At 38.3% G+C, this 27,217-nt stretch overlaps 2 protein-coding genes across 4 annotated transcripts in view; one reads left to right on the forward strand and one right to left on the reverse strand.

Moving 5' to 3' along the window:
• Positions 1–6,290: 6,290 nt before the first annotated feature.
• On the forward strand, positions 6,291–10,301 carry si:ch211-244c8.4 (APC membrane recruitment protein 2). The gene has a single exon (XM_051120889.1). The coding sequence runs from the start codon at positions 6,579–6,581 to the stop codon at positions 9,015–9,017; it is 2,439 nt and encodes an 812-aa protein (XP_050976846.1). The 5' UTR covers positions 6,291–6,578; the 3' UTR covers positions 9,018–10,301.
• Positions 10,302–13,626: 3,325 nt separating this feature from the next.
• phldb2a (pleckstrin homology-like domain, family B, member 2a) overlaps positions 13,627–27,217 on the reverse strand; it is a 43,478-nt gene continuing 29,887 nt past the window's right edge. The window contains exons 7-21 of one of the 3 annotated variants that reach the window (XM_051120886.1): positions 25,784–25,921; positions 24,493–24,630; positions 23,630–23,758; positions 23,499–23,525; positions 23,152–23,307; positions 22,944–23,054; positions 21,196–21,285; positions 20,931–21,107; positions 20,715–20,814; positions 18,823–19,015; positions 17,621–17,711; positions 17,427–17,543; positions 16,091–16,310; positions 14,840–14,925; positions 13,627–14,730 (exon numbers count right to left, since the gene is read on the reverse strand). In XM_051120886.1, the coding sequence (XP_050976843.1) occupies positions 14,590–14,730; positions 14,840–14,925; positions 16,091–16,310; positions 17,427–17,543; positions 17,621–17,711; positions 18,823–19,015; positions 20,715–20,814; positions 20,931–21,107; positions 21,196–21,285; positions 22,944–23,054; positions 23,152–23,307; positions 23,499–23,525; positions 23,630–23,758; positions 24,493–24,630; positions 25,784–25,921 (1,914 nt within the window). In that variant the 3' untranslated portion in view covers positions 13,627–14,589. The remainder of the gene's footprint in view (positions 14,731–14,839; positions 14,926–16,090; positions 16,311–17,426; positions 17,544–17,620; positions 17,712–18,822; positions 19,016–20,714; positions 20,815–20,930; positions 21,108–21,195; positions 21,286–22,943; positions 23,055–23,151; positions 23,308–23,498; positions 23,526–23,629; positions 23,759–24,492; positions 24,631–25,783; positions 25,922–27,217) is intronic. The other 2 variants (XM_051120887.1, XM_051120888.1) reach the window with 2 other exon arrangements.

Genomic DNA, 27,217 nt, shown 5'->3' on the forward strand with positions numbered 1-27,217 from the left:
TTTTGAAATTTAGGCTACTTCATCACAAATACTATATATAGTATTTTTATGTGTATATGTTAATACAAGTCGAACCATGTCAAAGTGCTTACGGCTGTTTAAATATGCACACCATATTGAAAGTTAACTAATATGTTTTTTGTTTTTGTTTTTTACCTTTGGTTAATTTACATGTTTAATTGATTTTACAAGCTGGTGTTATTTCATTACTGTTTGGTCTATTACTATTAAAATAATATTTTATGAGAATTTCGGTGTTACAACTATTGTTTTATTTGTGAAATAAAACAATATACAGAACAAAACGGCAAACGTTAATTGGATATTTGACTTGCAACTCGGCATTACGTCAGCAGAGGGAAGCAGCGCAGTAGTTTAAGCGTCAATGTTAGTCTGCCATTGAGACAGTGAAGAGGTGATAGGACTTGAGCGTGGGACGAAAAGAAAAAAAAATCAATATTACAGTCTGGATGGATTTAAATCTAGGTTTATTCTAGTTAATGAGTTAGACTGAATGTTTCAAATGTCACCTTCAGCAATGAGGTTCTTTCATTTGTGCATAATTGAATCCATTTTAAGTTTGCTGGCTTGGTGGGCTGAATGGTAAGTCAGTTTATTTGTGAGCTTTATTAGATTCGTGTTCCACCCCGTGCCCTGTCCTGCAGGGGAATTGCAGTATTGTTACCAGATGTATTTCATTTCTTTATTCTGTAGAGAACAGACCCCCGGTCCTCTCTCTCCATCTCTGCTCTCCTCCTCAGGAGGTTTCAGAAGTGAGTTGGTCAGAGGACCAACAACACACGGAACAAAGAACAAATTGTCTGTTCATGCACTTACGTGTGATAAGGAGATCTTGTGCTGAGCCTGATTTAGAACTCTTGCTCTTGATAAAATACTCACACACATACACACGGCCCCTGTCTCTTTGTGCTCTGCAAGTGTCGATATAATGAGTCCCTTTTGTAAGCCTATTAGCTTTTAGACTTATATTCAGCACAGATTCATTTCAAATGATAAAATTAAAAGCAATCTTGAGCCTCTAATGACTATAAAGTGACTGAGTATTTACACACCTAACTGATATATCACTAGTTTTTAGTTATGAATTTTGCAAAAATAGCTTGCTTGCACCTCTTGGGCCTTTTTATGAAATCTAAACTGACAATAAAAAAAAATCTGAAATTCGCACTTATCTAAATTAGCCTGCTTGCACTGAGTGGCATTGCTGTGAATTTTGATATAGGCTACAAATCTTTGTATACATTGAAGTTGGCATGAACTGAAAAAAAAAAATCACCCTAAAAGCACTTTATAAATGCACATTTTGATCTTATTGTGAACAATTCTTAGATTGACTTCATACTTTTTACTGAAGGAATCATGAGCATCACCAGTGGATCCTCTGCGGTGAATGGGTGCCGTCAGAACAAGAGTTCAAACAGTTTATATAACCACGACTCCAGTAATTACTTAATGTCTTGTCAAAGGGAAAAGCTGTGTGTTTGTAAGACACCTATCAAATTCAATCAATTATTGTAATATTATCAACCCTCTACGGAAACCATGGCAATAGAATTGCCATATATATATATATATATATATAAAGCTTAATGGCACAGTTTTTAAATATCTGAAAGTACACTTAGCATCAGTCAGTTTAGCATTATAATATTTTGATATTTTAACATTTAACTTTAGTAATTAGAACTTTAGTATTAGAATAACCATGTATGAATGCATACTGGCCATGTTGACTGAACTTAGGACTGGTGGTGGTGCTTAAGATATTGTTTGTCATTTAGTGTTTCAATAAAAAAAGAGAAAAAACTAAAAGTAGTACTGCTTAGATAACAAAACTACGAATTCTGCTACTAATAACAATATAAAACACACTAAGGATTGATGAGCTGCTGGGTTCATGAATATTAATTACGTTGTCTGCGTTCGCTCGAACCGATTTGCTGAAATCAAAACAGGGACGATAATAGGTTAGCGCCAGCCAATGAGATTGTCATTTTCGCATTAGTTCCGCCTACTATCAGAGAAACCGGCAGTTATTAAAAGCTGAAGAATTCCAAAGGAACTCCATTATTTTGACAGGAAAATACAACAAAGAATATCGTTTATATGCAAAGTGTCAATTCTGCTTGGTATGTAAGTCTCTCTCGCTCTGTATCTTTCTTTGCGTGTGTGTGAGACAAAGTGACGGCTTCATAGAATTGATTTGGTGAGCAAGTGATATAATGCAAAATTTCTCGAAATCTGTTCAGATGAAGAAACAAACTTATCTACATATTAGTATTTTCAGCAAATTGTCATTTATGGGTGAACTATTCCTTTAAAAATGTCGTATCTGTATCTTCCAGTAAAATGACAGACTTCTCTCAGGTAACACACTGTTTGGCTTCATCGGTCTGTATGTCGAACTTTTCTAGTCATCCATCTTACATTTTTTTCTTATTTGATAATCTGTTTCACTCTGATGTACGTCACAATACAGATGATTGCAATTTAATGATTTGTGAGACGTTGTAAGATGTTTTAAGAAGAGTATTCAATTAGGCGGCATATTTGTGGGTGGTTTATCTCTTCCAGCATTTGTTCCAACCTATCAGTCTCTTTTCATAACTATTTGTGTGTTTGTGTTTTAGCACAGAGTAATGTGTTGTTCTGTCTGGCGAGTCGCCCCGTTTAGTGAGCCCCAATGAAAGCAGCACTTAAGGGATGAATGAATTCATTGTTTCGTTGCGATGGGGTGAAGGAAGGAGGAAAGAAGCCTGTTTTAAAAGAAAGAATACTGAGCAGATAAGGACAGAAAAGGAGATGTATACATGGAAATAGACAAAAGTGTCATTCACCTAACTACTTTTGAGGGGGCACCAGTGACAGTTCTGGCTCATTTGTTGACCTACACAAGATAAGACAAGATAAGATTCTGGACAGCAGTCCAGAGAGTATGAGGGGGGGAAAATGCAAAATAATGAAACCTATGTATGTTCATAGGTAGAGCGTGTGTAAGGCGGCCATAGGGACTTTGGGACTTTGTCCACCAAATTGGACAAAAATGCCCCTGGACAATTAAATTAAATATATTATGTATGTAGTTAACAAAGTGAAAATGAATGGAAAGTGTCGATTCAGGCATTAATTCTGCTCATGTTGCACCAACCTGATCTCATGGCAATTCGCACATATTTACTGAGATGGCTAATTCATATGATTTTTGCTAACTCATATGTATTATACAAGTTCCCCAATTTGTGTGATTTCACACGAATGACTGATCCCTAAACCTACCCCTCACCGGGGTCTAGACAAATCGTACAAAATCATTCGAGTGAGGTTGTACGAATTAGCCACCTCATTAAATATGTACGAATTGGTTGTGAGGTAGCGTTGGTTGCACCATATTACTTGTTACGCATTTTTACAGTGTTGCGCATTATAACCAATCATACACGATTCTGTTGAGCTTAGGAACGCAATGGCCAATCAGAGGCATTCAGATGAGTCATAGTTGAAACGAGTTTTGTGAAGTGTGCACGCTTACTGACTGAATTCTGGACACTTTGCAAATTAAGATGTATGTACAATGTAAATAAGAGATTATTTTACAAACAGCTTCAGTCAGTGATTATAACAATAGTTTTGTTGATTGTTGATAGTTCTGCTTAAATGTTCTTTGTTCGCTTTAGTATATAATTCACCGTTTTAATACAATGGAAATGAAAATGTTACAATTAGCAGTTTTACAATGTTTTTTTATAAAATTGTGATCACGGGAAATACAAATTCAGTCTTACTGAAAATATTTTATTAGCCTGCATGACACCCATTATCTGTTTTTTAGCTAAAAAGGTAGGTTTATTATGTTTGTCATTAACAGATTAGGCCGTTTTTTGCACACTGAGTCCCAAATGTTCATATGTGGTTTTTCGTATTTGTCATGCATAGAATGTCATGGCTCAGAATCAGTAAAAACACCTCTCAAAATGCTTGCTACAAATACAAAAATGCAGAAAAATTGATTTTTTTTATGATGGACAAATGTTTCGGAGACAGTGTGTAGCTAAATGTGATTGACAACGTGAAGTCGTTATTATTTTATTTTATTTATTTATTACTCAGTGTGCAAGGACCTTTACCTTGGATTTGGTTCAGCCTCTGCCTGTGTACATATTAAAACTGATTAAAATTGGAAAAATAAATGCATGAACTGAAAATGCATGAGATTGAAAATCTCCAGAAGTTTCTTTATATTTAAAGAATTTAAGCTATTGTTATAAAAATGCTTCTAAATGTTTTTAAAGAGCAGGTCATTCATATATATATATATATATATATATATATATATTTTTTTTTTTTTTTCCTTCAAAAAAATATAATTTTTTTTGCCGTTTGTAACATAGCTATATAAACAGTCTGCAAAGTTGTTAATCAAAAAATTGTATTATAAATAATGATATTGTCTCCCAAAAGAAGTCGACTCTCGTTCGTACCCTGTAACATATTTGCATAATCCCCGCCTGCCCACAAAATACGAACAGTCTGACCTGCCCACAAACACTTCCGCTATTTAGTGGGTGTACATCATGTTGCGAAAACACTGTGTATTGTGCTATGGAAGCAAGTTTATTTTGTTTACATTGCCGAAAGATGATGATGTGAAGAATCAGTGGTTAAAATTATTTTCTTTTCCACAATACCACAGCAATACAATTTGTACCACATACAAAGTTTAAACTTGACACTGAGAAACGTCCTGATCAAGTCGTGCTTGCAATGTTTCCTGTTAAACGACTACATCTGTATCATCCTCGTGCTCGAACTGATAAGGTAATATCAATGCCATTTTTTAACCTTATAGCATCTTTGTTTACAAGTAACCCTCTGGAGCAAAAAATTAATTATGGTAATGGGCGTTTCCGACACGCATTTTATAAAGAAAGACCAATCACAACAGACTTGGCCAGCTGACCAATCAGAGCAGATTATGGAAGAGAGGGGTTTACAGACCTTGAGCTCAGAACTGCTTTGAACGAATGATTTCAAAATCATTGCGAAATGACTAATATTAAATGTATATTCCGAGAAAACTGCAATGTTTTCTGACCTTAGATGCATTTAAACCTGTTGTAGGGGACTCCAACACAATATTAGAACACTTTAAAATACCACTAAAGACCTGCTCTTTAAAATGGTTCTTGCTTTGTGAATATAAAACATTTCTAAAATAATTACTATGTATTTCTGATTTTCTGAAACATATGAGCTTTATTTATTTATTTGTAATGTGCATTTAAAATCCACTTGAAACCTCATGATATACATTAACAAACTGGATGTGCAAGAAAAGACAGATGAAAAGAGAGAGGGTGTGGTATGTAATCTTATACGCAAATGGGAATAAAAAGAGACAAGTGGGGAGTGAGAACTATTTTGAAAAACGGGGAAATCATGAGGCAGAAAGATGCAGAGATGGAGGACCTGGGTAAGAAAGATGGGTCAGATTCATGACGAGAGGAATGCTGATAAATAAAAATGAATTCTAATGACTGGAATCCTTATGTCAATAAGACCCTAGAGAATTAGGTGTGACACAGCGAAGCGAAAGGAGGGGCTACAAGCACATAATGTAGAGCACGTACTTATGTCCTACAGGAATTACATGTGCGTGTGTGTGTGGGAGAGAGAGAGAGATTGTGGGTGGTTGAGTGGGAGGGGCAGAAGGAGAGAAGGAAGATTGTTAGAGAAAGACAGTGCATGTGAGATGACATGAGATGAAGAAAGTGAAGGAAATCATGGGGAGAATGTTTAAGACTTGACAGTTCATACCAATCAGCCATATTTACTACAAAATTTGAACACCCCTCCAATATGGCCTTCCTCTGATGTACAGAAATTCAATACACAAGCTTGGAGTGGTAACATATTCCAATTAGATTGATATTTTGAGTGACTTGTTTGTAAATCACAATAGGAATGCTGTAAACCGAGCCAGTTGCTGTCCGTGTTGTCCTTTGTTCCTACGCAGCACTGATGCTGATATGAAGAGAACGCGGTCACAAATAGGAAGGATAAATCTGGATGAGTAACTGGGATGTGAGAGATGGGAACACTTAGTTGGATGAAAACAGGGAGTGGACGGGGAGAGAGAGAAAGAAGGAAAGAGGGTAGGATGATGACAGCCCCTGGCTCCGCTCCATTGCTGACGAAAGCTGCTTAGACCCTCAGTTGCCATGGTGACCGGCTGGAGCAGCCAGAGGAGAGGAGCAGAGAGAAAGAGAGGGAGAGGGAGGGCGGAGGCTAGGGAGGGAGGAACGGCAGAGAGAGAGAAAGAGGGAGCGCTTAAAAAAGAGCAATAGACAGAGGGAGGGAACGAGAGTGGATACGGAGATAGATACACATTGCTAGCAAAAACAGTCTGCAGAAATATAAAGGGAAAAGGTAATTTATTTATTTATTCTCATTGGAATTGCATTTCATTCATCTGAGCGTGAGGTTACAAAGAGAGAACGTGTGAGCGTAGATCGAGACGTCGAGACGAAGGTAAAGACACACTGCAGTGGAGCTGGAATATGGATGCACAGTCTGAGAGCTGTGAACCACCGCCATGTGACCCTCAGCCTCCAGGTAAAATCAGAAAAGCCTTCAAACTGTTTGGCAAGCGGAAGCCTGGGAGCAGTGTCGCTAGCATCTTCTCAATACGTGGGAAAGGAGATGGAGGGCCTAAATCACCGCCGTCGAGGAGCAAAACCCTGGATGGATTAAATGAGCCTACCGCCCCAGAAGCAGAGGCAGAGCAGGTGGATCTTGACCAGGAGGAAGAGAGTCAACAGGACGATGCTCCGATAGAGGAGTTCACAGGTGGGAACATGAATTTGGAAACTACTCCTACGAGGCAGTCCATCTCTTCCCTCACCTCAGCCAAGTCTCTGAGCTTCCTCAACATGCTTCGCAAAGGCAGACGGGGACTGATGGGAGAACGGCAGGCTCAGACCGAGTCTCAGAGGCCCGGACGGCAACGGAAGGGCCTGAAGGGATTGTTTGGTACAGTGCGCTGGCGTGGTAAAGAGAAGGATGACGAGGAGGAGGGCGAACCTGGCCCTCCCCTTCTTGCTTCCCGCTCAAACAGCGTTGAGATTATAAAGGAGAGTCTCACGCTGACACCTGGGCCTCCACCTCGCTCTGTGGAAGGGGCAGAGGAAAAGCCTCAGCTTCCTACACCGCAAGAGGGCCCTACGTCATCTGAGGACTCATTAAAGGTGAGCGGGGCAACCAAACCTCCACCAAATGAACGCTTGAGCACACTGCTCGGAGATATCTCATCAATTTTAAGCTTTGATTCACTGACAGCATGTGGAGATATTGTAGCAGACGTAGAAGCAGAATGGGTCAAAGCTAGCAGTCGAATGGAGGGAGCACCTGGGACGTTGAAAGTGGATAATTCCGAGAAGACTTCATCTTCTACGACTTCTACCAGATCAAGGCCTAGCCCTTCTCCTACTTCTACTCTCAGCCCAACCACCTCTTTCAAACCTTCCCCTACTTTAGCAACCAAACCCACCCCTTCGCCTACCACCACCAAACCTATTCCAAGCCCTTTGACAAAACCTGCAGTTACCTCAATATCTTCCCCGGTGGCCAAAATGTCACCTTCTATGCCTACTGACCCTATTATCCCTACCCCTACATCTAGCCCTCTCGCCAAACCCACCCCTATGCCATCAGCTATGCCCCCAACACCTCAAGCCACAGCAACTGCAACAACTACTCCAGTTATACAACCTACCCCATCCCCTACATCTGTCTCCACACAGCCTGCCCCAAGCCCTATGTCAAGCCCCACAACCAAATCAACCACTTCCCCAGCTATACCTGCCCCGTCCCCTAAATCTAGCCCTGAAATCAAACCCGACACAACTGCCCTAATGACCAAACCTATCCCAACCTCTACACCCATTCCTCCGCCCATCTCGGCCCCTACTTCTGAAGCCCCTGAACCTGCTGCTGTAACAAAAACTGAACCTGCCCCAACCCCTGTACCTAAACCTACCCAAGCCCCAACCCCTGCAACAAAACCCATTACCCATGAATCCAAGCATACCACGTCTACCTCTGCAACCAAATACACCCCTTATCCACCACTTTTTGGTAAACCTACCCCTGCTCCTGCGCCAACACCAAGACCAAAACTTGTAACAACATTTGGACTATCGACAAGCCGAAACACTGCGCCCATTTCCAAGCTTGAGACAAAACAACCCACAGGACAGACTTCAAAATCTAGCACCCAAACATCTGTAAGGAAAGCCTCCATCTCTGAATCGACCGCTCCTCTTGCTAAACCTCCTGTTCTTACCTCTTCCTCTGCCACCGCAAAGTCACCCACAGTTACCTCTGCACCACAAGTTCCTTTCCTGAAGTCTCCTTCTGGTATTACTCCATCCTTCATTTCCTCAAAAAGATCAGATGATGATGCCAGGATAGATTCAAGAGAGGACCTGGTACGACAAGAAGGAACTGACAATAGAGACTCAATCAGCAAGGTTGTGAAAAGTCGCCCTGCAGCGAAGCCCACAACTTTGAGTAAGATCCCTGTCAGTGGTGGAGGCAGACCTCCTAAGCTGCATCATCGAGATTCCCAGCCCAACGGAGATGAAGACCACTCAAATCTAACAACACCGGTACATGAAGAGGAGAGCCCGTTTACCATCTCACGGGAAAGCAGCAGCAAGGAGGCCCTCAGTGATGTCTCCACAGAATCAGGGGCTGTCACCCCAACCCTCTCCCACAGCCAAGAAGACATTGTTGATGGAAAACTTGCAGCACGTCCTACAGCTGGTGCCACAAGGGAGTCCAAGATCCCAATCAAACACGGATCTACTGCAACCTACCATTCTGTACAGGGGAGGGCGGAAGCCACACGTTCCAAGATACCCGTGTCCAAAATGCCCGTTCGTCGGACCAGCAATAAGCCTGCACCAACAGCTACAGCTGCCGTCACCCGAAAATAACTGATGTACGTATTCTATCTATGACAAAATCCTGAAACATTCCACTGGCAACAGTTTTCTCAAGATCTACTTTTTGATATTCAACCAGGCATCACTGCACCTGGTTTACGCCTTTTTGCAGCACAGGAACAACTGGATTGTTATTGTTGTCAATCACAATTCTTTTATCAGCTGGGTGTTTTTAATTCATATCACTCTTGAACAGACTGACGCTGTGGATTCAACTCTGTGTGCGACCAGGAACAGACAGTGCAGCACACGCACAGGCCCTGTCTAAGTGATCCCCATGGCAACCAAACATGCAAATTAAATGGCAGGCACTAAAGCACAAGAGCCCTCACCTGGAATCCAAAGCCATGTAGACCTTCTCTGAAGAAACAAGCAATGCATCCGTCCATTATCTCCGGCACCATAATAGTCCATAATGGCCTTTCGTGGTAATTAAAAGCCTCAGAGAAGAAACAAGCAATCCAACATCAAGTCTTGTGGTTTTCATCCAGGTCTACAACACCAGAGGAGTCACAAAGGTGCTTTTTTTCTATCGTCCTGCCTGCCACACACACACACACACAAACACACAAATTTTGTTACAGAGCAATGGAGGGATCTTTGTAGCTTTTGTTACTGGCCTTCTTTTTTAGAATTTTTTTGTCTGGTGTCTTTTCCAAGTTTTTCTTTTTCAAGTGAACTTTGTGGATCAATGTTAGTCTTCTTGGAGCTCCCTCGTGTTGTATGCAAACAAACAGAATCTCGTACCTGTACAGTTCATGCCAAGACAGGATATTCCACAGTATCTTTTGAATGTATGTAGCAGAACGCATGCCCTACTTTTTCAACCAGATGAGCCATCTCACTCCTTTTCCTCTCCGATGTCCTTTTTCGCTGTTTTTTTAACACTGTGTTAAGTCACACAGTGCCTGTCAGCTGTAACACGTGTATGTAACATGTCATCAAAGCACCATGAGGCATATGGATCTAACTCTGTGGATTTTTTCTCTGCCTGCACTGAGCATTGTGTGAGACTGCATTAAAGAAGGCTAAGGACAGTAGAGCTGATGTTTCACAGGCAGTTGGTGTTATAGGTAAGCTAAGACTTTCATGGATGACAGTGGTGTTATGTTCTGGATGGATTCTTTTTCTTTTTTTGAAGTTGCCATCACATGCACATGTTTAACAGAGGACTATTTTTGTGTGTATGAGTGTGCGTATGTGAACGAGTGCGTGTGATTATCTCAATGTCACAATGTTTCCTATTTAATCAATAAAATGTGATTATACCTAGAACGGTTTCAAGCAAGGTGCTTTATGCTATGGAAATGTATTGCACAGGACAGAATTAGGTTGTGAGAGACTGGCTGTGCCGTAGTGACATTATGTAACCGTGTTACTCTTTGGTTCGAGGACAGACAGTAGAAGTGGAACCCTACAGAGCTTTCCACTATAAAGACCCAGCTTCCCCCCACCCACCCCCAGGTTTCTCTGCAGTGCCATGCTGTTGGGCTGAAAAACCCACTGACCTGAATAGCAAACCTCATGAATGTCAGCATTCCCCGGTCAGTGAGCTGTAAGCTAAGATGCTATAGAATTCCCGCCATGCAAGCCATGCAGCTGCAGCATGCAAATGAAACATTTCTAACGGGTTGTGTTGTCTACGAGGACACAGATATTTAAATGCGGGAGGCTCTGGATCATCATTAACCTTTATAAAACATAACTGAGCGACTGAATGAAGCTAAAATGGGGGAACAGTGGTGCACAGAGAGAGAATGAGAATGAGACAGAGAGGGATTGTGGTACAGATGGAGAGAGAGAACAAGGAAGGGGAGGGCGAAAGAGAAAAAAAAAAGAAAGCCTTTCGGTTCCATCACAGCTGTGTTTTTTGGTCGTGACATAGCAAGAGATGTTTTAAAAAGAAAAGCAGTGTGCAAGGATCTCGTTCTCTCACGTTCTACCATTTTGAGCATGTTTTATGTACATTTTAGCATCAAGTTAAAAGCTACTGATGTTTATAAGGACGGAGATTCAGGCATTGATATCCATCACGGGGTGAACGGAGACAGAGGGGGGTTGCAGTTTTCCCATAAGGAAAAAGACAAACAAAGGATGGATATTAACAGACAAAACTCCTCAGAGAGACAGCACAAACAAGGCACTGTTGTCTAAATCAGAGCCCAGGGCAGTGAGACTGTTTAACTGGAAAAACACGAGGACTTCACCACTTTACAGGGTGATTAGCCAAAGAGCAGCCCACTGTTAATGGAAACCGTCCTTTGCTTATGGATCTGCCTCCCCCCTGGGGTCTGAAGAAGATGAAAGCCTTACGCACCAACTCGTCTGTTGCATGTGCTGCTCCAAACACCATCTGATTGTGAATACAAATAATGATGATAATCGCATAGCCTCAATTACGAAAATTAAAATGAGTCATTGAAGTGAAAATGTCGAATGCAGCCTGTAGGCAAACAATGCGATTGAATTGTGCCGAGAGATGTGCAAAACATACATGCTGCATATATTATATACGTAGCGACTATTCACATGACATTTTTATATCTAACAGAACATAGGCTTTAATGCTAATGCAGCCAAGCTAGACTGCACCAAAGGTGATCCTCCCCTCAAACAGATGGCACAAAATGACAGTGGACTTGCTAGCCATATTCACAATTACATGCACAGACAAACACGACTGTTTAATGTTTAGTGATGTCACGACGAATAGGATTAAAAAGCGATTTAATATGATCTGCATGTGCTTTTAGTTTATGTGCATCCAAACATGAGCTTAACTCTATAATCTCTTTGAGAGATTTGTTTTGAAACATGAAACTTGGAAAAAATACAGAACAAATGCGCCATTGTCATAAACTCTCCTGATACTTTAAAACAGGTCGTGACAACAGCACGCTTGTGTCTTATTCCCTATCGGTGTGTATAAACACCCCCGGTGAAAAGATGTTCTCTGTTAGGAGATGTTTGGCTAATTATCCATGCTCCACTGAAAAAAACGTCGCTATGGCAACCTCACTAGGTCAGCCAATGGGGGGCCGCGAAGAGGAGGGGTGTGGTGAGGAGGCAAGGAGTTCTAAAATGGATTCTAATATTACACACGTAACACAATGTATCTGTCCAAAATGTTCAATATGAACTATTGTATGTAGCTTGTGTAGGAAAGTAGGTAGTATATGCGACAGATGGGCTGTATTGAACATTCTGGCTGGGATGAATTAATTGAATCATGCTTGATCACATGTTTCTGGGTGAATGGGAGGTGAGAGGGTGTGAGCTGGAAATGTGTTCATGTTTCAGGGCTTGTATGTCTCATTTTGCAGTTATTCGTCACAATTAACTATTAATATAAACAAACATTTAGCTTAAAAGTCAACAATGTCAGTCATAATTTTTACAATACAGACAAATCATATTACTCGTACATATGATTTTATTATGGTTCACATTTTAAAACATGCTTACGATAAACATACTTATTTCATCTTTAAAAAACACTGAACGGTTTAAAAAAATACTGATAAAACTGAATATAAAAGATACATTTTAAATAAGTACTTGTAATTGTGATCTATATAATGCTTTGCTGTGCTTATCCTGTAATGTACTGTATTGTTCACTGAATGAAAGCTGAAAAAGCCCCTAAAAAAGTCTCAAAGTGCACATCAGTGTTGATCTACTGGCTGGGAAACTGAAATTAATTCATTTCACAGCCTAAGATCTTGGTGGAAATGTGAAAGTATTTGCCAAAAAAAAAAAAGACTAAATGACTGCACGAATGATGCAATACAATTTGGTCTTCAAAGATCAATGGTTCTTAACTGGTAAAACAGCATGGGAAAAAACAATGCAAATAAAACACAACTTGGTAGGTAAAACAAATAGACTTATGAACTTTTAAAAAGGAGGGAAAACACATGCCATATCATTTGATATTGTCGTCAAAGACTGCATGTCTAAAAATCTGTTTCTTGAAGCAAAACCACTTGAGAACCACTGAACTAGATGTTTTGCTGTCAGATTGCACCTCTGCGTTCATTATTTCCTAATACGACAACAATTGCATTTCTTCTCAACCTCAGTATTTATATAATTTCTGTATTATTATTTCTCTAAATGAAATTATACTGATTCCTACTTAAAAAAAAAATAATATCAGATACACAATAAATTCAGACATGCATATAGATTTGTTCAGCGGTAACTAAACTTTTAACATCTCATATTTCAACTAATGTAAATTCTGTCACAAGTTACTCAAGCAGGCTTCTGCGTTGAGTAAAGTTTTTGATTAAATTCGTTTTTTAGTTTTCTTCAAAATTCACAAAAAGCTTCAGAACATGGTTGAACCACTGATGTCACATGGACTATATTAACAATGTCCTTACTACCTTTCTGTGCCTTGAACGTGTCCATTGCGTTGCTGTCTATGCAGGGTCAGAAAGCTGTCAGATTTCATTAAAAATATTTTAATTTGTCTTCAGAAGATAAACAAATGTCTTACAGGTTTGGAACGACATGAGGATGAGTAATTAATGACAGAATTTTCATTTTTGGGTAAACTATCCCTTTAAGGGTCAAATGAAATTCTTGCAGTGAATTCTGTAATCATTTTAATATCATTCTAAGTAAAGCCCTCTGCTAGTCAGTTGCAGTACAACACACAATCAAGAAATCAATGATTCTGATCAAAAGGATTATGAATATACGCATTTGTGCTAAATTATTAAGAGCCTCATCTATTAAAGATGGCATCTTATGTGATGGGTGTCAGTCATTACATTCATATCATGCTGAAACACAAATTCAGCTTGTCTTTGGTGCGAAATTCTTCCTTCTGGAATGTTCCTGAGCATCAGGGAGGCACAAATGGTCCATACAAAACAACACTTATAATAACCACATTCTGTGTCATAGCTAAATATATAGCTATTCTCATCAGATATTGACAAATGTAAGGCACTTGGTAAATGAGGGAATAATACAAATTTTACAGAGATAAAAAGGTCATTAGCAAAAAACATTGTGTGAAAAAAAAGCTTAGAAATTAATGTTTAGTACTGTTGGATATAAAAACAGTACTGAACGATACCCTGATGTTTGTTAGAGTCTGTATGGCACAACAGGAACAATTTGCTTTTGGTATTTTGTTTCAACAAGCTCGACAGTTAATCTTTGAGGTATATCCAGCTTTGTTACGTTTTGGCACGTTTGTGAAATGTGAAGACCAGTGACTGATTTCTTATTACACTCACCCCGGAAGTGAACAAAATGAGGCGAGTTGGTACCTTGAAAAGTCTGAAAAGCTGCTGCTGTAAACTCAGGACAGGACGCAGTGGGTAAAGCACCAGTTTTTCCAAACTAGGTCACAGATGACTGCAAAACATACAGTCAACGCTCTCGCCACGATCAGTACTGATTAAAAGAATCATAAAAGTGTAACCACTTTAGAAAGGTGGCTGTTGAAAATGAGCCCATTATGTGGAGCCTGTCAGCAGTCTGAGCTGAAGTGTGAAGGTCACTTTGGGTTTGTTAAATGTCATTAAACAAAGATGAGTCCCGCTCACACCAGGAAATGCGTATATCCCTCCGCTCCAGTGACGATCACGTCCATCCAGATTCTCATGGCCTCTGGTGAAGGAGCCACCATGTAATAAACCCGGTCGTGTGTCTTCACGCTAAACGTCAAGGAGGGGTTTGGGCTCTGACGCAACATAGGAGTGTGATGGAAACATGATTAATGGAAGGAAAATACTGATTAACTGTAATATTTTGCACTCTTTTCATAAAATCAGTATGTGACCAAAGCTCACCTTGTGTGCATTCTTTAGATGGTCGTAATACACTTCCTCAATGGCTTGGAAGTAGATAACACCCTTCATTTTGGTCTCATGTTTATCTGGAGACAAATAAGACCAGTCATGTTTTTAAAAAAGAACACTTGGTTTAATACAAATAACCATGCAGAAGAAAAGTGATGTGTAAAAGATAAGATCAAATCTTTGTGTGAAATATCTGGTTTGATTTGCAGATTAGTGCTGGACGTAGCCATTGTCTCGTGTGAGGTTTGTGAAGGGCACAGCTCACTGTTGCCCCCATGTGGTACAAACTAGTTTGAAGGCAAATTTATTTTGCTTAATAGTAAAGGTTCCTTTAGTTAATAATTCAAGTTTCAATATTCAAATTTAATTCAGAAGTGTTGTAAAAAAAAATAAATAAAAAGTTTAATTAATTAAAATAAAAAATTTAAAGATGATCCTAGGTTCAATATATCTGGCCTACTGATAATTTGTATTTTTTATTTATTATATAATTCTTGATTTTAAGATGTTTTCTTTTTCATTTTTAGCGTAATTACACAAAGTAAGCACTGAGTAATATTAATTAACAACATGTATTTAGTACAGGGTTAGGTTTAGATTTCATTTATTGTAATTAAGCATAATTTACTGCTAATACTGAAGTTGTTTTAAAGTCACATTTATAACAAACACTATAAAATAAATTGTTACCGAAAAGGCTGATATTTACCAGTTTGTAAAATGTTTTATCTCGCAAATGTGTCACAGCACAAAACCCACTCTTTTGCTAAACTTATTTTTTTCATCTCCAAAACTTTTCCCTGCTAGGTCTCTATTAGAAATGCATTACTGGAAGTACATTTTCAAACTGTTAAAGGGATAATTCACCCAAAAATGAAAATTGTGTCTTCATTTACTCACCCTTGTGTCATTCCAAACCTGTATGAGTTTCTTTCTTATGTTGAATATAAAAAGATAGTTTAAAGAATGCTGTTAATCAAACAGTTAATGCTTCCCATTGACTTCCCAGTATTTCTTTCCCTACTATGGAAGTTAATGGGGCCCAACAACTGTTTGGTTCTCTGAAATTCTTCAATTTTGAAGTTCAGCATAACAAAGAAACTTCTACAGGTTTGGAACAACATGAGGGTGAGTAAATGTTAACAAAATTGTCAATTTTGGCTGAACTATTCCTTTAATATAAAAAGGAGTGAAAATCAAATCAAAGCTTGATAGGTTTTACTAAATACTCAGTGTAATTACCAGCATAATATGCCAACGTCCTTCGATTGCGGTCAAAGACGAACCAGCGCTTCTTCCAGGTTTTGATTTTCCCACCCATTTTGACCAAGAACCCCCTGCAGGTCTTCTCGGTGATGGCCAGGTGAAAACAAGTTTCAGGATGGTGACCCGCCGCCTCAATGTGACCTCTCAGGTCAAAGTCGTCCTTTCTCACTGGGAGGTAACGTGTCAATGGACGAGACTAGAAACAAAAACAGCAAAAATCTAATTAGATCTTTGAAGTAAGTGAATGTGTCTGTGTAAATACATGCATGCACGTTTGTAAAGACTGAGAAAAGAAATCTGCTTATTAACTACCTACGTTTTTGTTAGAATATTACACATTAGATCAGAGGCAGAGATGCACTGATTTATCAACCACCCATATTTATAGGCTCATTACTGATCAAAGTAAAACTTTTAATAAAAAGCTTTTATTGTTTCATTAATGTTGTGTTACTGTTTTGCTTTTATTCATTTTTAGATTTTGTTATACTGCTTTTGTTCATTTTATCTCAATAAGCGTTATTGGGTACCCTAAAAAGTGCTTTATAAATAAAACATATTAATAACAATTAAATATTATTTGATTTATTGTGTTTTATAGGATATTTAACTTTTATCTATTCAAAATATAATCTATAAATATGGATGACAAAAAATATCTTGACAGTTACGAAGCAAAATACAGACTTTGTCTTATTTATAGTTGTATATTTATGGATGATGAATTCTAAAAACCATCTGACAGTGATGACATGGCAAAAAGTTAATTTTGGATCCTGGCTGTGTCTCGTTATAGATAAAAAACAAAGCGATTTAGCTGCTTTAAAAGAGAGTGAGAGAGAGAGAGAGAATAAAAACAAAAAACTTTTTGAGGAAAAATGTTTTTGAGAAAAACATTCCAGGATTTTTCTCCATGTAGTGGGCTTCAATGGTGGTCAATGGGTTGAACGTCCAAACTGAAGCTTTTGTGGTTAAAAAGAATATTTTTTATTTTTTATTTTTTAGAAAATGCCAATCGTTCTGCTAGATAAGACCCTTATTCCTCGGCTGGAATCATGTAGAACTCTTTGAAGCTGCAATTTGGACTTTCAACTTTCAACTCTTTTCGACAGAAAAAAGAAAAACATGAACATTTTGGATGACATGGGGGTTAAGTAAATTATCAGAAAATGTTTATTCTGGAAGTAAACTAATCCACTGCAAAAGATTAAATGCTTTAAGATGAATCTTCCTCTTTTCCACATCCTCTTGTCTCTGTCTCTCTCTGTTCTCTCTCTTTCACTTGAACTCTCTAAGTCTCCCAGAGCTTCACCTCTCTCTCCACTAGTTTCTGTCGTCGGTTTGTCTCTTCTTGCAGTCTCCTCTCCAATTCCTCCCTCCTTCTCCTCTCGTCTTCAAGAGCCTGCCTGCGCAACTCCATCTCCCGCTCCTGCAGAGAAGAAAGCAATGTTCTCAGCTTTCATGCATCTGTATAATAAGCATGCAGATCCAGAGAAACTGAAGTACCCTGTGCTCCAGCAGCCTGTTCTTCTCAGCTTGAGCTTCTCTCAGCATGCGCTCCATCTCCTCTATCTTCGCCATGTTAGCTGTGCTGGCGCTGTATGGACCACACACAAGCACACTTTTGTGAGACGTGTTTTAGGTTGATGATTTTCAGGCCTTAATGTTTTCCTAGCAAATTTCATATAAAAATAATGTATTGTCCAATAAAACCAGAGGTTTAAAACCCTCAACCTCATTTGGCAATGTGTCTCAGAGCATCTTAAGATTCAGCTTCTTGGAGTGACCTTGGAATGCAATAAAATTCCTCAGACAGGATGTGTGCATATCTGAGCTACTTAAAGGCAGACTCCTGTCTATACTGCATCCTTATAAACAGTAATAAATACAGTTAAACTCTTGCAAAGCCAACAATATCATATAAAGCTGCCTTGGGTGTTAGTGGGTGTTACTGTTTACTATGCTTTAAAGGATAAGTTCACTCTGGAATTAAAATTTTATGATAATTTACTCACCCTCATGTCATCTAAGATGTTTGTTTTTTTTTCTTCAGTGGAAAATAAATTTAGGTACCGTAAAGACCCAGTTTTTACAAAGCGAATGTGAAAAGAAAGTCAAAAAAAAAAAAAAAAAAAAAAGATTAATTTTTTCGTCCTACCCTACCTTTTTAAACTGGAGTACACAGACGAAGAATGAACGGGTGAACTTTGTGGTAAAGCAAAAAGTGCATCACAGAGCTAAGATGAATTTTTGTTTTTTAAAAGTTAATACATTTTTATTTTTTTAGAAAATTACCAATCGTATCGCTAGATAAGACCCTTATTCCTCAGCTGGGATCGTGTAGAGCTCTTTGAAGCTGCATTGAAACTGCAATTTCAATCTTCAACCCGCTAAACCCAATTGAAGTCCACTACATGGAGAAAAATCTTGGAATGTTTTCCTCTAAAACCTCAATTTCTTTTCGACTGAAGACAGACAGACATTAACATCTTGGATGACATGGGGGTGAGTAAATTATCAGGAAATTTTAATTCTGGAGTGAACTAATCTTTTAAATTATTTTCTTATCCTACAAAAAAAAAGTATCATAAAAAAATGCATCTTAGGTTTTCAGCAAATATCTGTTATTAGTTATTTGAACAAGCTACATGTTTAAACACTAAATGCAAAACAAAAAACTTAATCTTGATTAAAGGCCTAGGTCTAACCTTGAGATGTTGTCCGGTGAACAGGCAGATATGCTGGTCTCCAGGCTTTCTGTACTGTCCACACTCATCGTGTCAAAGTTGTGTCCGTTATCCATGTAGTGGAAGGGCTCCAGGAAGACGTTTGTCTCAGAAACGGTCCTATTTGACATCTCACTCATTCTCTGCCTCTCGTCATTCAAAAACAGCTGACCTGCTGCAAGAACGAATGGGGAAAAAAAAATAATAAAATGAAAAATAAATGTATTTCTATAGAATTTATCTCTCTACACATATTCAGAATAATTTCTAAAAAAAACTGTGTGACACTGAACACTGCAGAAAATAACTGCAAAAAATTGGCTTTGGCATCACAGAAATAAATTACACTTTAAAACATATTCAAACAGAAATTGTTTTTAAACTTCACTGTATTATTTCTTTTACAGCATTTTTGATCAAATAAATGCAGCCTTTGGGAACAAAAACTTTTTATTTTTAATTAAATTAATTAGTCAAAACTTTTGACTGGTAAATATATATCCGCCAACATTATATATCGATTTTGTGTGGCTGCTAGTGTTTTTTTTAAATAGGCAAAGACAAAATGGACTTTAAGTCGATTTTCTGATCCCTGGATTCGAAATAGTATTTTTTCAAAATATTTTAAATTAAATGACAAATTGCTTAGAAATGTCAAAAAAAGGCTGCATCAATATACCACACAATCAGAGATATTGCTGATGTTAATAACAATATAGAATGGAAGTTATATTCTATCAACATACTTGAGATATTTTTATTATATTTAATCACTAGTTTTAAGTTTAATTAAAGTCCTATGGAAATTTAGATTTGTGTATATTTAAACAATAAAAATTAAAATATATTTACTATATATATTTTTTAATGTAATTAGATTATAATTAACACATTTCATTTCATTAAACTGACTGAGTCATCTCAGGTATATAGATCTAAATAATCATTTGTATACATACAATAATACAAATAAAATTTTAGGCAGACAGTTATATACACTAAGTGTACTGAAGGAAGTAATAAAAATATATTATTTATATAATATATATTATTATCTATGTGTGCACATTTAACTAATACAAATAAATATTAGGGTCGGCACCAAATTCACGTATATATTTAAGAAATACTTACAAGTATATGTATTTATTATAATTTTTATATAATTTATATTGTAAAAAATATTTTGTACATAAATAACATATTTATCTTAAACATATACATTAATTTGTGTGTATAGAGTGTTTGGCAGCCCTATTAAATATACTTAAAATTGAAAATTCAGTCAGTAATTACTCACTCTCATGTTGTTTCAAACCCGTAAGACCTTTGTTCATCTTCAGAACCCAAATTAAGATATTCTTGATAAAATCTAAAAGCTTTCTGCAAAATCTTAAAGCAACACAACTACCACATTCAAGGGCCCAGAAAGGTAGTAAGAACATCAATAAAAGTCCATGTGACATTAGCGGTTCAACCGTCAATCTTCGACGCGTGTTACACATATTCAACGTGGTACTCTCGTTAACACGTGTCGACTGAAACGGAAGAGAAGAAACTGTTGAATTAAGTCATTTTTTTTAGCTTCATAACATTACGGTTGAATCACTGATGTCACATGGACTGTTTAACGATGTCCTTACCACCTTTCTAAGCCTTGAACGTGTCAGTTGCGTTACTGACTATACAGGGTCAGAAAGCTTTCTGATTTCCTCAAAAATATCTCAATTTGTGTTCTGAAAATGAATGAAAGTCTCACAGGTTTGGAACGACATCATGGAGAGAAATTACTGACAGAAATTAATAGATTTTAGAAATATGATTATTTATTTACTGCAGAACTGTCAGTTTCATGGGACAACTCAGTGTGTTACCCTTGAGTAGGCGGCGGGTGTCCAGGTCGCGGGAGGTGACAGACAGCGTGCGGGGGAGTACACTACCGCAGCTGGAGCTTTGAGACAGTGGCATATGGGGCTACAGGATTAAGAATATAGACCAAAAGAGACTATTAAAAAACCTCTCTTCAACATAAAACAATACACGCTAAAATTTTAAATGGAAATTAAGTTTTTTAAGATGGTATCAAATACTTTTCCTATGTGCCGTTTCTGTGGTCTGACCTTGGGAGACAGACTGCGATTAAGGGCAGAGTTGAAGGTCCCGCAGCTCTGCCTCTCTCTTTTACGGGATATTCCGCTGTCACTCAGCAGAACTCCGCCCTCTTTACTGCCATTGCTCCGCCTCCTCTCCTCTAGAGAGCGAAAGTGCTGAAACATTCAAGACAAGTAAAATAAAAGCCTTTCGATGAAAATTTTTGTTAGTTTCTTCTTTACTCATAGAAACTGTTTGCATTACCTCCTTCATAGACACAGGGTTGAGAGGAAATGCCTGACCACCTGTCAGCTCAGAGTACTTCCTTTCCAGAGATGCAAGGTTCTCCCGTTCCTGAAAAGACATTTTTGAAAGAGACCATTCAGAAATAAACAAATCATTTTTTTAGTTGACCCAAAAATAAAAATTACCCCAAATTTAACCACCCTCAAGCTATCCTAGGTGTATATGACTTCTTCTTTCAGGTGAATACAATCGGAGGTATAATAAAAAATGTCCTAGATCTTCCGAGCTCTATCATGGCAGTGAATAGCTGTTGAAATTTTGAAGCAAAATAAAGTGCATCCATCCATCATAAAAAGTGCTCCACATGGCTCCGGAGGGTTAAAGGGGTCATCGGATGCAAACTTCACTTTTACATGTTGTTTGAATATTAATGCCATACAATTGGCAGTGTAGGTACACAACTACCCTATGATGACAAAAATCAATGCAGTGGTTTTTAATTAATCTGTAGAAATAATATCCCCTTTTTCAAATTGAGCCATTCTCAGATGCCTGTCGGTGTGGTGTCACACCCACAGAGGCCGCTCCCACGATAGTTGATTGACATGAGCGTCTTACCTCAGATCAGCTGTAACAGTCCGACCTCCATTGTTTCGATGCCGGAGCAGGGATGTAAATTAGACAAGAATATCTCAGATTGAGCGATTGAGGTGTTGTGCTGGATGTAATAATGAACATAGTGGTCGTCATTTACTCCCGACATCTGAGCTGCTGAAGATGCAGTAGATTACATTTGTTTGTGAAGGGAATGCGCCTCCCGATCTACATAAATGCGTCTATGTTCGCACGAATCATTCGTGATCCAGCACCTACAGCAGAAGTGAGTATAAGGTTTTTTTTAATGAATCTCTGCAATCACCTTTCCTAATAACATGCTAGTTAGCAAGTTTCGCAGCTAAACGCGCTAAATGTGGCTAAAGTAAACAATCTCTCAGAGCAGCAGAGAGAAGAGAAGGGCGGGGCGAGCAGAGCTCATCTGCATTTAAAAAAGGAACAGTCCCTCAGAATGGGATGATTTTTGCAGAGCTCATTTTGACAAGGTAAAAAGGGTGTTGTTTTACACAACCATTAAGAATTTTTAACCAAAGTATATTATAGACTTTTCATTAAGACCCTAAAGAATCATATCAATTTGTGGAAAATGGGCATCCGATGACCCCTTTAATAAAGGCCAACTGAAGCGAATCGATGCATTTGTGTAAGAACAATATCCATATTTAAAACTTCATAAACAATAATCTCTAGTTTTAGCTAACTGTCGTACGTGCGTTCATGAGAGAATATGCTAGTCTTGTGAGAAGTTTTGTTTACAGCAAAGGAAAAACAGTCTCCTCTTGGCTTATCGAATTTTTCTTCACAAATCCTTATTTTGTACTTGTGAGATTATGATTTCTAAAGTTATAAATAAGGATATTTTTCTTACACACATGCATCGATTTACTTTAGAAGGCCTTTATTAACACTTTGGAGCTATGTGGAGCACTTTTATGATGGATGAATGCACTTTATTTTGCTTCAAAATATCGACACCCATTCACTATAAAGCTTAGAAGAGCCAGGACATTTTTTAATATAACTCCAATTGTATTTGTCCAAAAAAAGAAAGTCATATACACTTAGGATGGCTTAAGGGCGAGTAAGTCATGAGGTAATTTTCATTTTTGTGTGAACTATCCCTTTAAGTATGGCTTTTCACATATACTAACCCTTTGCAGCATATAAATAAGATTGCTTTTCTCCTTCAAGAAGTTTTCTTTTTCCCTCTGTGCCTGCTGGGTAATCTGGGTTGACTGCTTCTTCAGGGTAAGTAGCCTCTCCTATAATGGAGACAGTTTTTATGTGCAGAAGGAAAAATGATTATATAACGCTCTTAGTCCACACACAAACACTACATGATTAAAATCCTCTACACACCTTGCGAGTGACGACAGATCTCTGATATTCTGCAATCTCTCTGAGGAGTTGCTGCGTCTGTGTCTCCTTCTCTTCGTCTTGACGGCTCTCTTTTTCCAGCTGCTGAAACTCCAAATCTTCAAAACGCTTAGTTTCTGCTTCCAGAGCTTCAGTGTCCTAGCAAAAAAAGCCAACAACACTTAGCATGGGGCAATAGATTACATTTTTTACATCATGGTGTAACTCCAAACTAAACTAAACTAAATAATCAGCAATAATTCACAGGACTGTGCTAAACAGAAAAGAGACAAAAGGTCAAATTCTCAGAAAATTTAGTATGTTAAAAGACACAGAGAAGAAAGGCCTACCAACAAGAACAAAAGGCATTTCCAGTGCTGTTGCAGAGAGGAAAAAAACACAACAGGAAGTGTTTGTGAGAGACAGACAGCAGAAGAGTTGGTGGGCGCAGGTACACGGGAGACCATGGTAACTGACTGACCCTGGATAGCTGATTCTGGAGCTGCTCCTTCAGTGCTTCAGGACAGGTGTCCAGCTGGGTCTTCTGCTCTGAGATCAGCTCAGCTAGCCTCTCTACTTTAACTCTCTCAGCCTCCAACAGGGCTTTGTCCTACAGTGTGGCGGCCGACGCAGGACGCGTACGGATGACGTACACATACAGAGCACACAGTGGTGAGATGGACACAAATGAGACAGACAAAGACATAGAGAAAGTGCAAGGCTGGGTTAGAGCAAGGAAGAGGTAAACTGGAAAAAAGGTAAGTAGATGTGACGTCAGTGGATGTCATTCACTAACAATACAGTTACAAGTTCTTATGTCAAAATTTCCAAGAAATAGTTCTCACCTCAGGCCATTCAAGATCCAGCTCGGTTTGTTTTTTTTTCCATCATAACTGATTTGGAGAAATTTTGTATTATATCAACCGCTCACCAACAGATTTTCTGCAGCTTTGTGTCTTGTGGATTATTGATGTTTTTATCAGCTGTTTGGGCTCTCATTCTGACGGCACCCATTCACTGCAGAGGATCCATTGGTGTACAAGTGATGCAATTCTAAATTTCTCCAAATCTGTTCTGATGAAAAAACAAACTCATCTACATCTTGGATTACCTGAGGTGAGTACATTTTCAGCAAATTTTCTTTTTTGGATGAGTTATTCAGTGCAAACTTGTTTGTAAATCATTAATTCTGTGTAAAAACATTCACACACAGGTTCTACATATGGTTAGTGATTGAGACCCTCTTGTTTGCCTTTTTGGAGACACTGAACTTTGTCCTGAAGCTCTGATATACTATATTGAATCATTTCAAGCTGTACAACTACATTGCCACCTGATGTTTACCTGAGTTTGATTTTTTTGAGCGTTTTTCTCCATGTTGCCCATTTTTTCATTGAGCTGCTCCAGCATTTCTTTATCGCTCTGTAGCTGAGCCACTTCTGCCTCCTGCTCTCCGTCCAAAAGAGCTCTCTCTACCTCCATCTAATGAGATATTGAGAAATTTATTGACTCATTTTTGATCACTGAAATAAAGTTGAAAATGTGTCTTCGGCAACTAACTTGAATAAAGAAGTTTAAGTAGTAAAATTATTTATACTGAAAAAACTTAAATCTATATAGAAAGAAAAAAATTTTTTTGAAGGATTAGTTCACTCCTGAATTCAAATTCCCTGATAATTTACTAACCCCCATGTCATCCAAGATGTTCATGTCTTTCTTTCTTCAGTCGAAAAGAAATTCGATTTTTTAAGGAAAACATTCCAGGATTTTTCTCCATATAGTGGATGCCAGTGCCATGTTCAACTTCAATTGTGGGCAATGGGTTGAAGGTCCAAATTGCTGTTTCAAAGGGCTCTACACAATCCCAGCCAAGGAATAAGTGTCTTATCTAGCGAAACAATTGGTCATTTTCTAAAAAAATCTCTTTCTTTGGACGTTCGGTTTGTAAACACTGGGTTGGTACGTCACGCGAGTTTTGCATACACGCGAGACCTTTCCAAAGTGACTACGTAATGTGTGAAGCTGTGGACGTAGAGCTAGTGCAACGCAAGCATTTGTGGTTAAAAAGTATATACATTTTAATTTTTTCAGAAAGTGACTGATCGTTTCGCTAGATAAGACCCTTATTCCTCGGCTGGGATCGTGTAGAGCCCTTTGAAGCTGCATTGAAATGAACCTTTAACCCATTACCCACCACTGAAGTCCACTATATGAAGAAAAATCTTGGAATGTTTTCCTCAAAAACCCAATACGACTACGTTTTTTTCGACTGAAGAAAGAAAAACATGAACATCTTGGATGACATAGGAATAAAATATCAGGATATTTTCATTCAGGAGTGAACTAATCCTTTAATAAATACTACAGTAGTTCAATACAGTATAATTAATACTAACATAGCAACGATGCAGAATAAAAGTCTAGAGAGTCAACCTGTAAGAGTTATTTACTGGCAAACATAAACACATTTACATGAACGCATTTCTCAGATGCTTTTAATCGAAGCAGCTTGCGATTTCTGGGAATCGAGCCCATGAGTCTGGCGATGCTAGCACCACGCACTACTGTTTGAGCTGCAGAAATGCTTCCCTCACTTTAAAACGCATAAAGCTTCTTATTCAAAGCACAAACACACCTCTCTGATAGACTCGTCCATCTGTGTGTCCAGATCTCTGATCTTCTGTTCAAGCTCCTCGATGTTATTAAGCACCTGAATCCTCTCCTCTTCAATACGTGTCACTTCCTGTCTCAGCTGCATGTCTTCAGACACCTGCTAAAAAGATACAAGTCCTGGTTTCAGTACTGGATGATGACTGGGACGTCTGTTCAAACATATGTCCAATTTTAAAAGTTTAGCTGAACTTCTGAAACATTCATTAGTCTCATATCATCACATCACCTCTCCGTGACTGATTTAACAGTCACAAACATGTAATCAGAAATATGTAAAGATGTAGAAAATATGGATTAAACATTCACAAATGCAGTTATTTAGACCTGACATAAGATTGAACTCTAAAATGAATATCCAGCTCCTCATGCTCTTAATGGACAGTAAACTTGGCCGGTTCTGAGGCCACGAGGTTTCCAGTGACAGCGCAGAGGAATGTAGCTGAGCAACAGATGCGAGACTACAGAGCCGCCACTGTCTGATAATGGCGTCTAATCTCCATGCATTTGACATTTACCAGAAATATCCAGCAGCGGATGGGCCCATGCATGTATTTAAATGCAAACCGTGATTTAACAATAGCAAAATGAGTGTCACATGAGAAGAGGCGAGGATAAGTGTAGGAAAACTTATAAGCAGTCCTTCATTCTTTCCTTGAATTTCTGTGTCTCTTTCCAACAATTACTGTCATGTGTGTGTTGAGCACAAAGATGCACACACATGCATAGCAAATCCTTTGGAAACACAGTCATTTCCTGTTCCTCTCCTCTTGCAGGAGAAGCAATAACTGCCCTTCTCTCGTGAGCAAGTCTATTAAACTCAAACACACCATTATGTCATTATAGGTATCCAATGGAAAAACACTTCTTCCACAGAGTCCACCACCCCCATCCTCTTAAGCTGGAATTGACACCTTATGCGCTTTAAGCACAGACAGAAACTGGTTGCAGTGCCTGACTGCAGAGAGTGCGAGGTCAGTGTTTTAAAAGGTCAAAGTTCACTCTGTCTTGCTGTTTAGAAACAGACATCGGTTAGGTGTAAAGACTCCACAGCATTCCCAAACTGTTTTGCATACTTTAGATCCCGGAGGACTGCATACTTTCCACTACTTCATTAGTTCAATCTGGGATATCGAGTACATGATTGGAGACAGCTTTAGATTTTAACACATTGGAGATGATGGTATATATAGTAAGAACAAATATCACTGTGGCAAGAAATAACTATGTAGTTAGAAGCTGAAATTAATAGTAGAGTGAATCTTATAAAGAAATGACTAATCAAAAGCTACTATAAAAAACTCATTACTGTACAGTAAGTTAACTGATTTTTTTATATTCTATTTTAAAATAAGCATTAACGAACTGTACAACAAATAAGATAAGTGATACACACTGT

This window comes from Labeo rohita, chromosome 10, assembly GCF_022985175.1.
Source record: "Labeo rohita strain BAU-BD-2019 chromosome 10, IGBB_LRoh.1.0, whole genome shotgun sequence".
Classification (NCBI taxonomy): domain Eukaryota; kingdom Metazoa; phylum Chordata; class Actinopteri; order Cypriniformes; family Cyprinidae; genus Labeo; species Labeo rohita.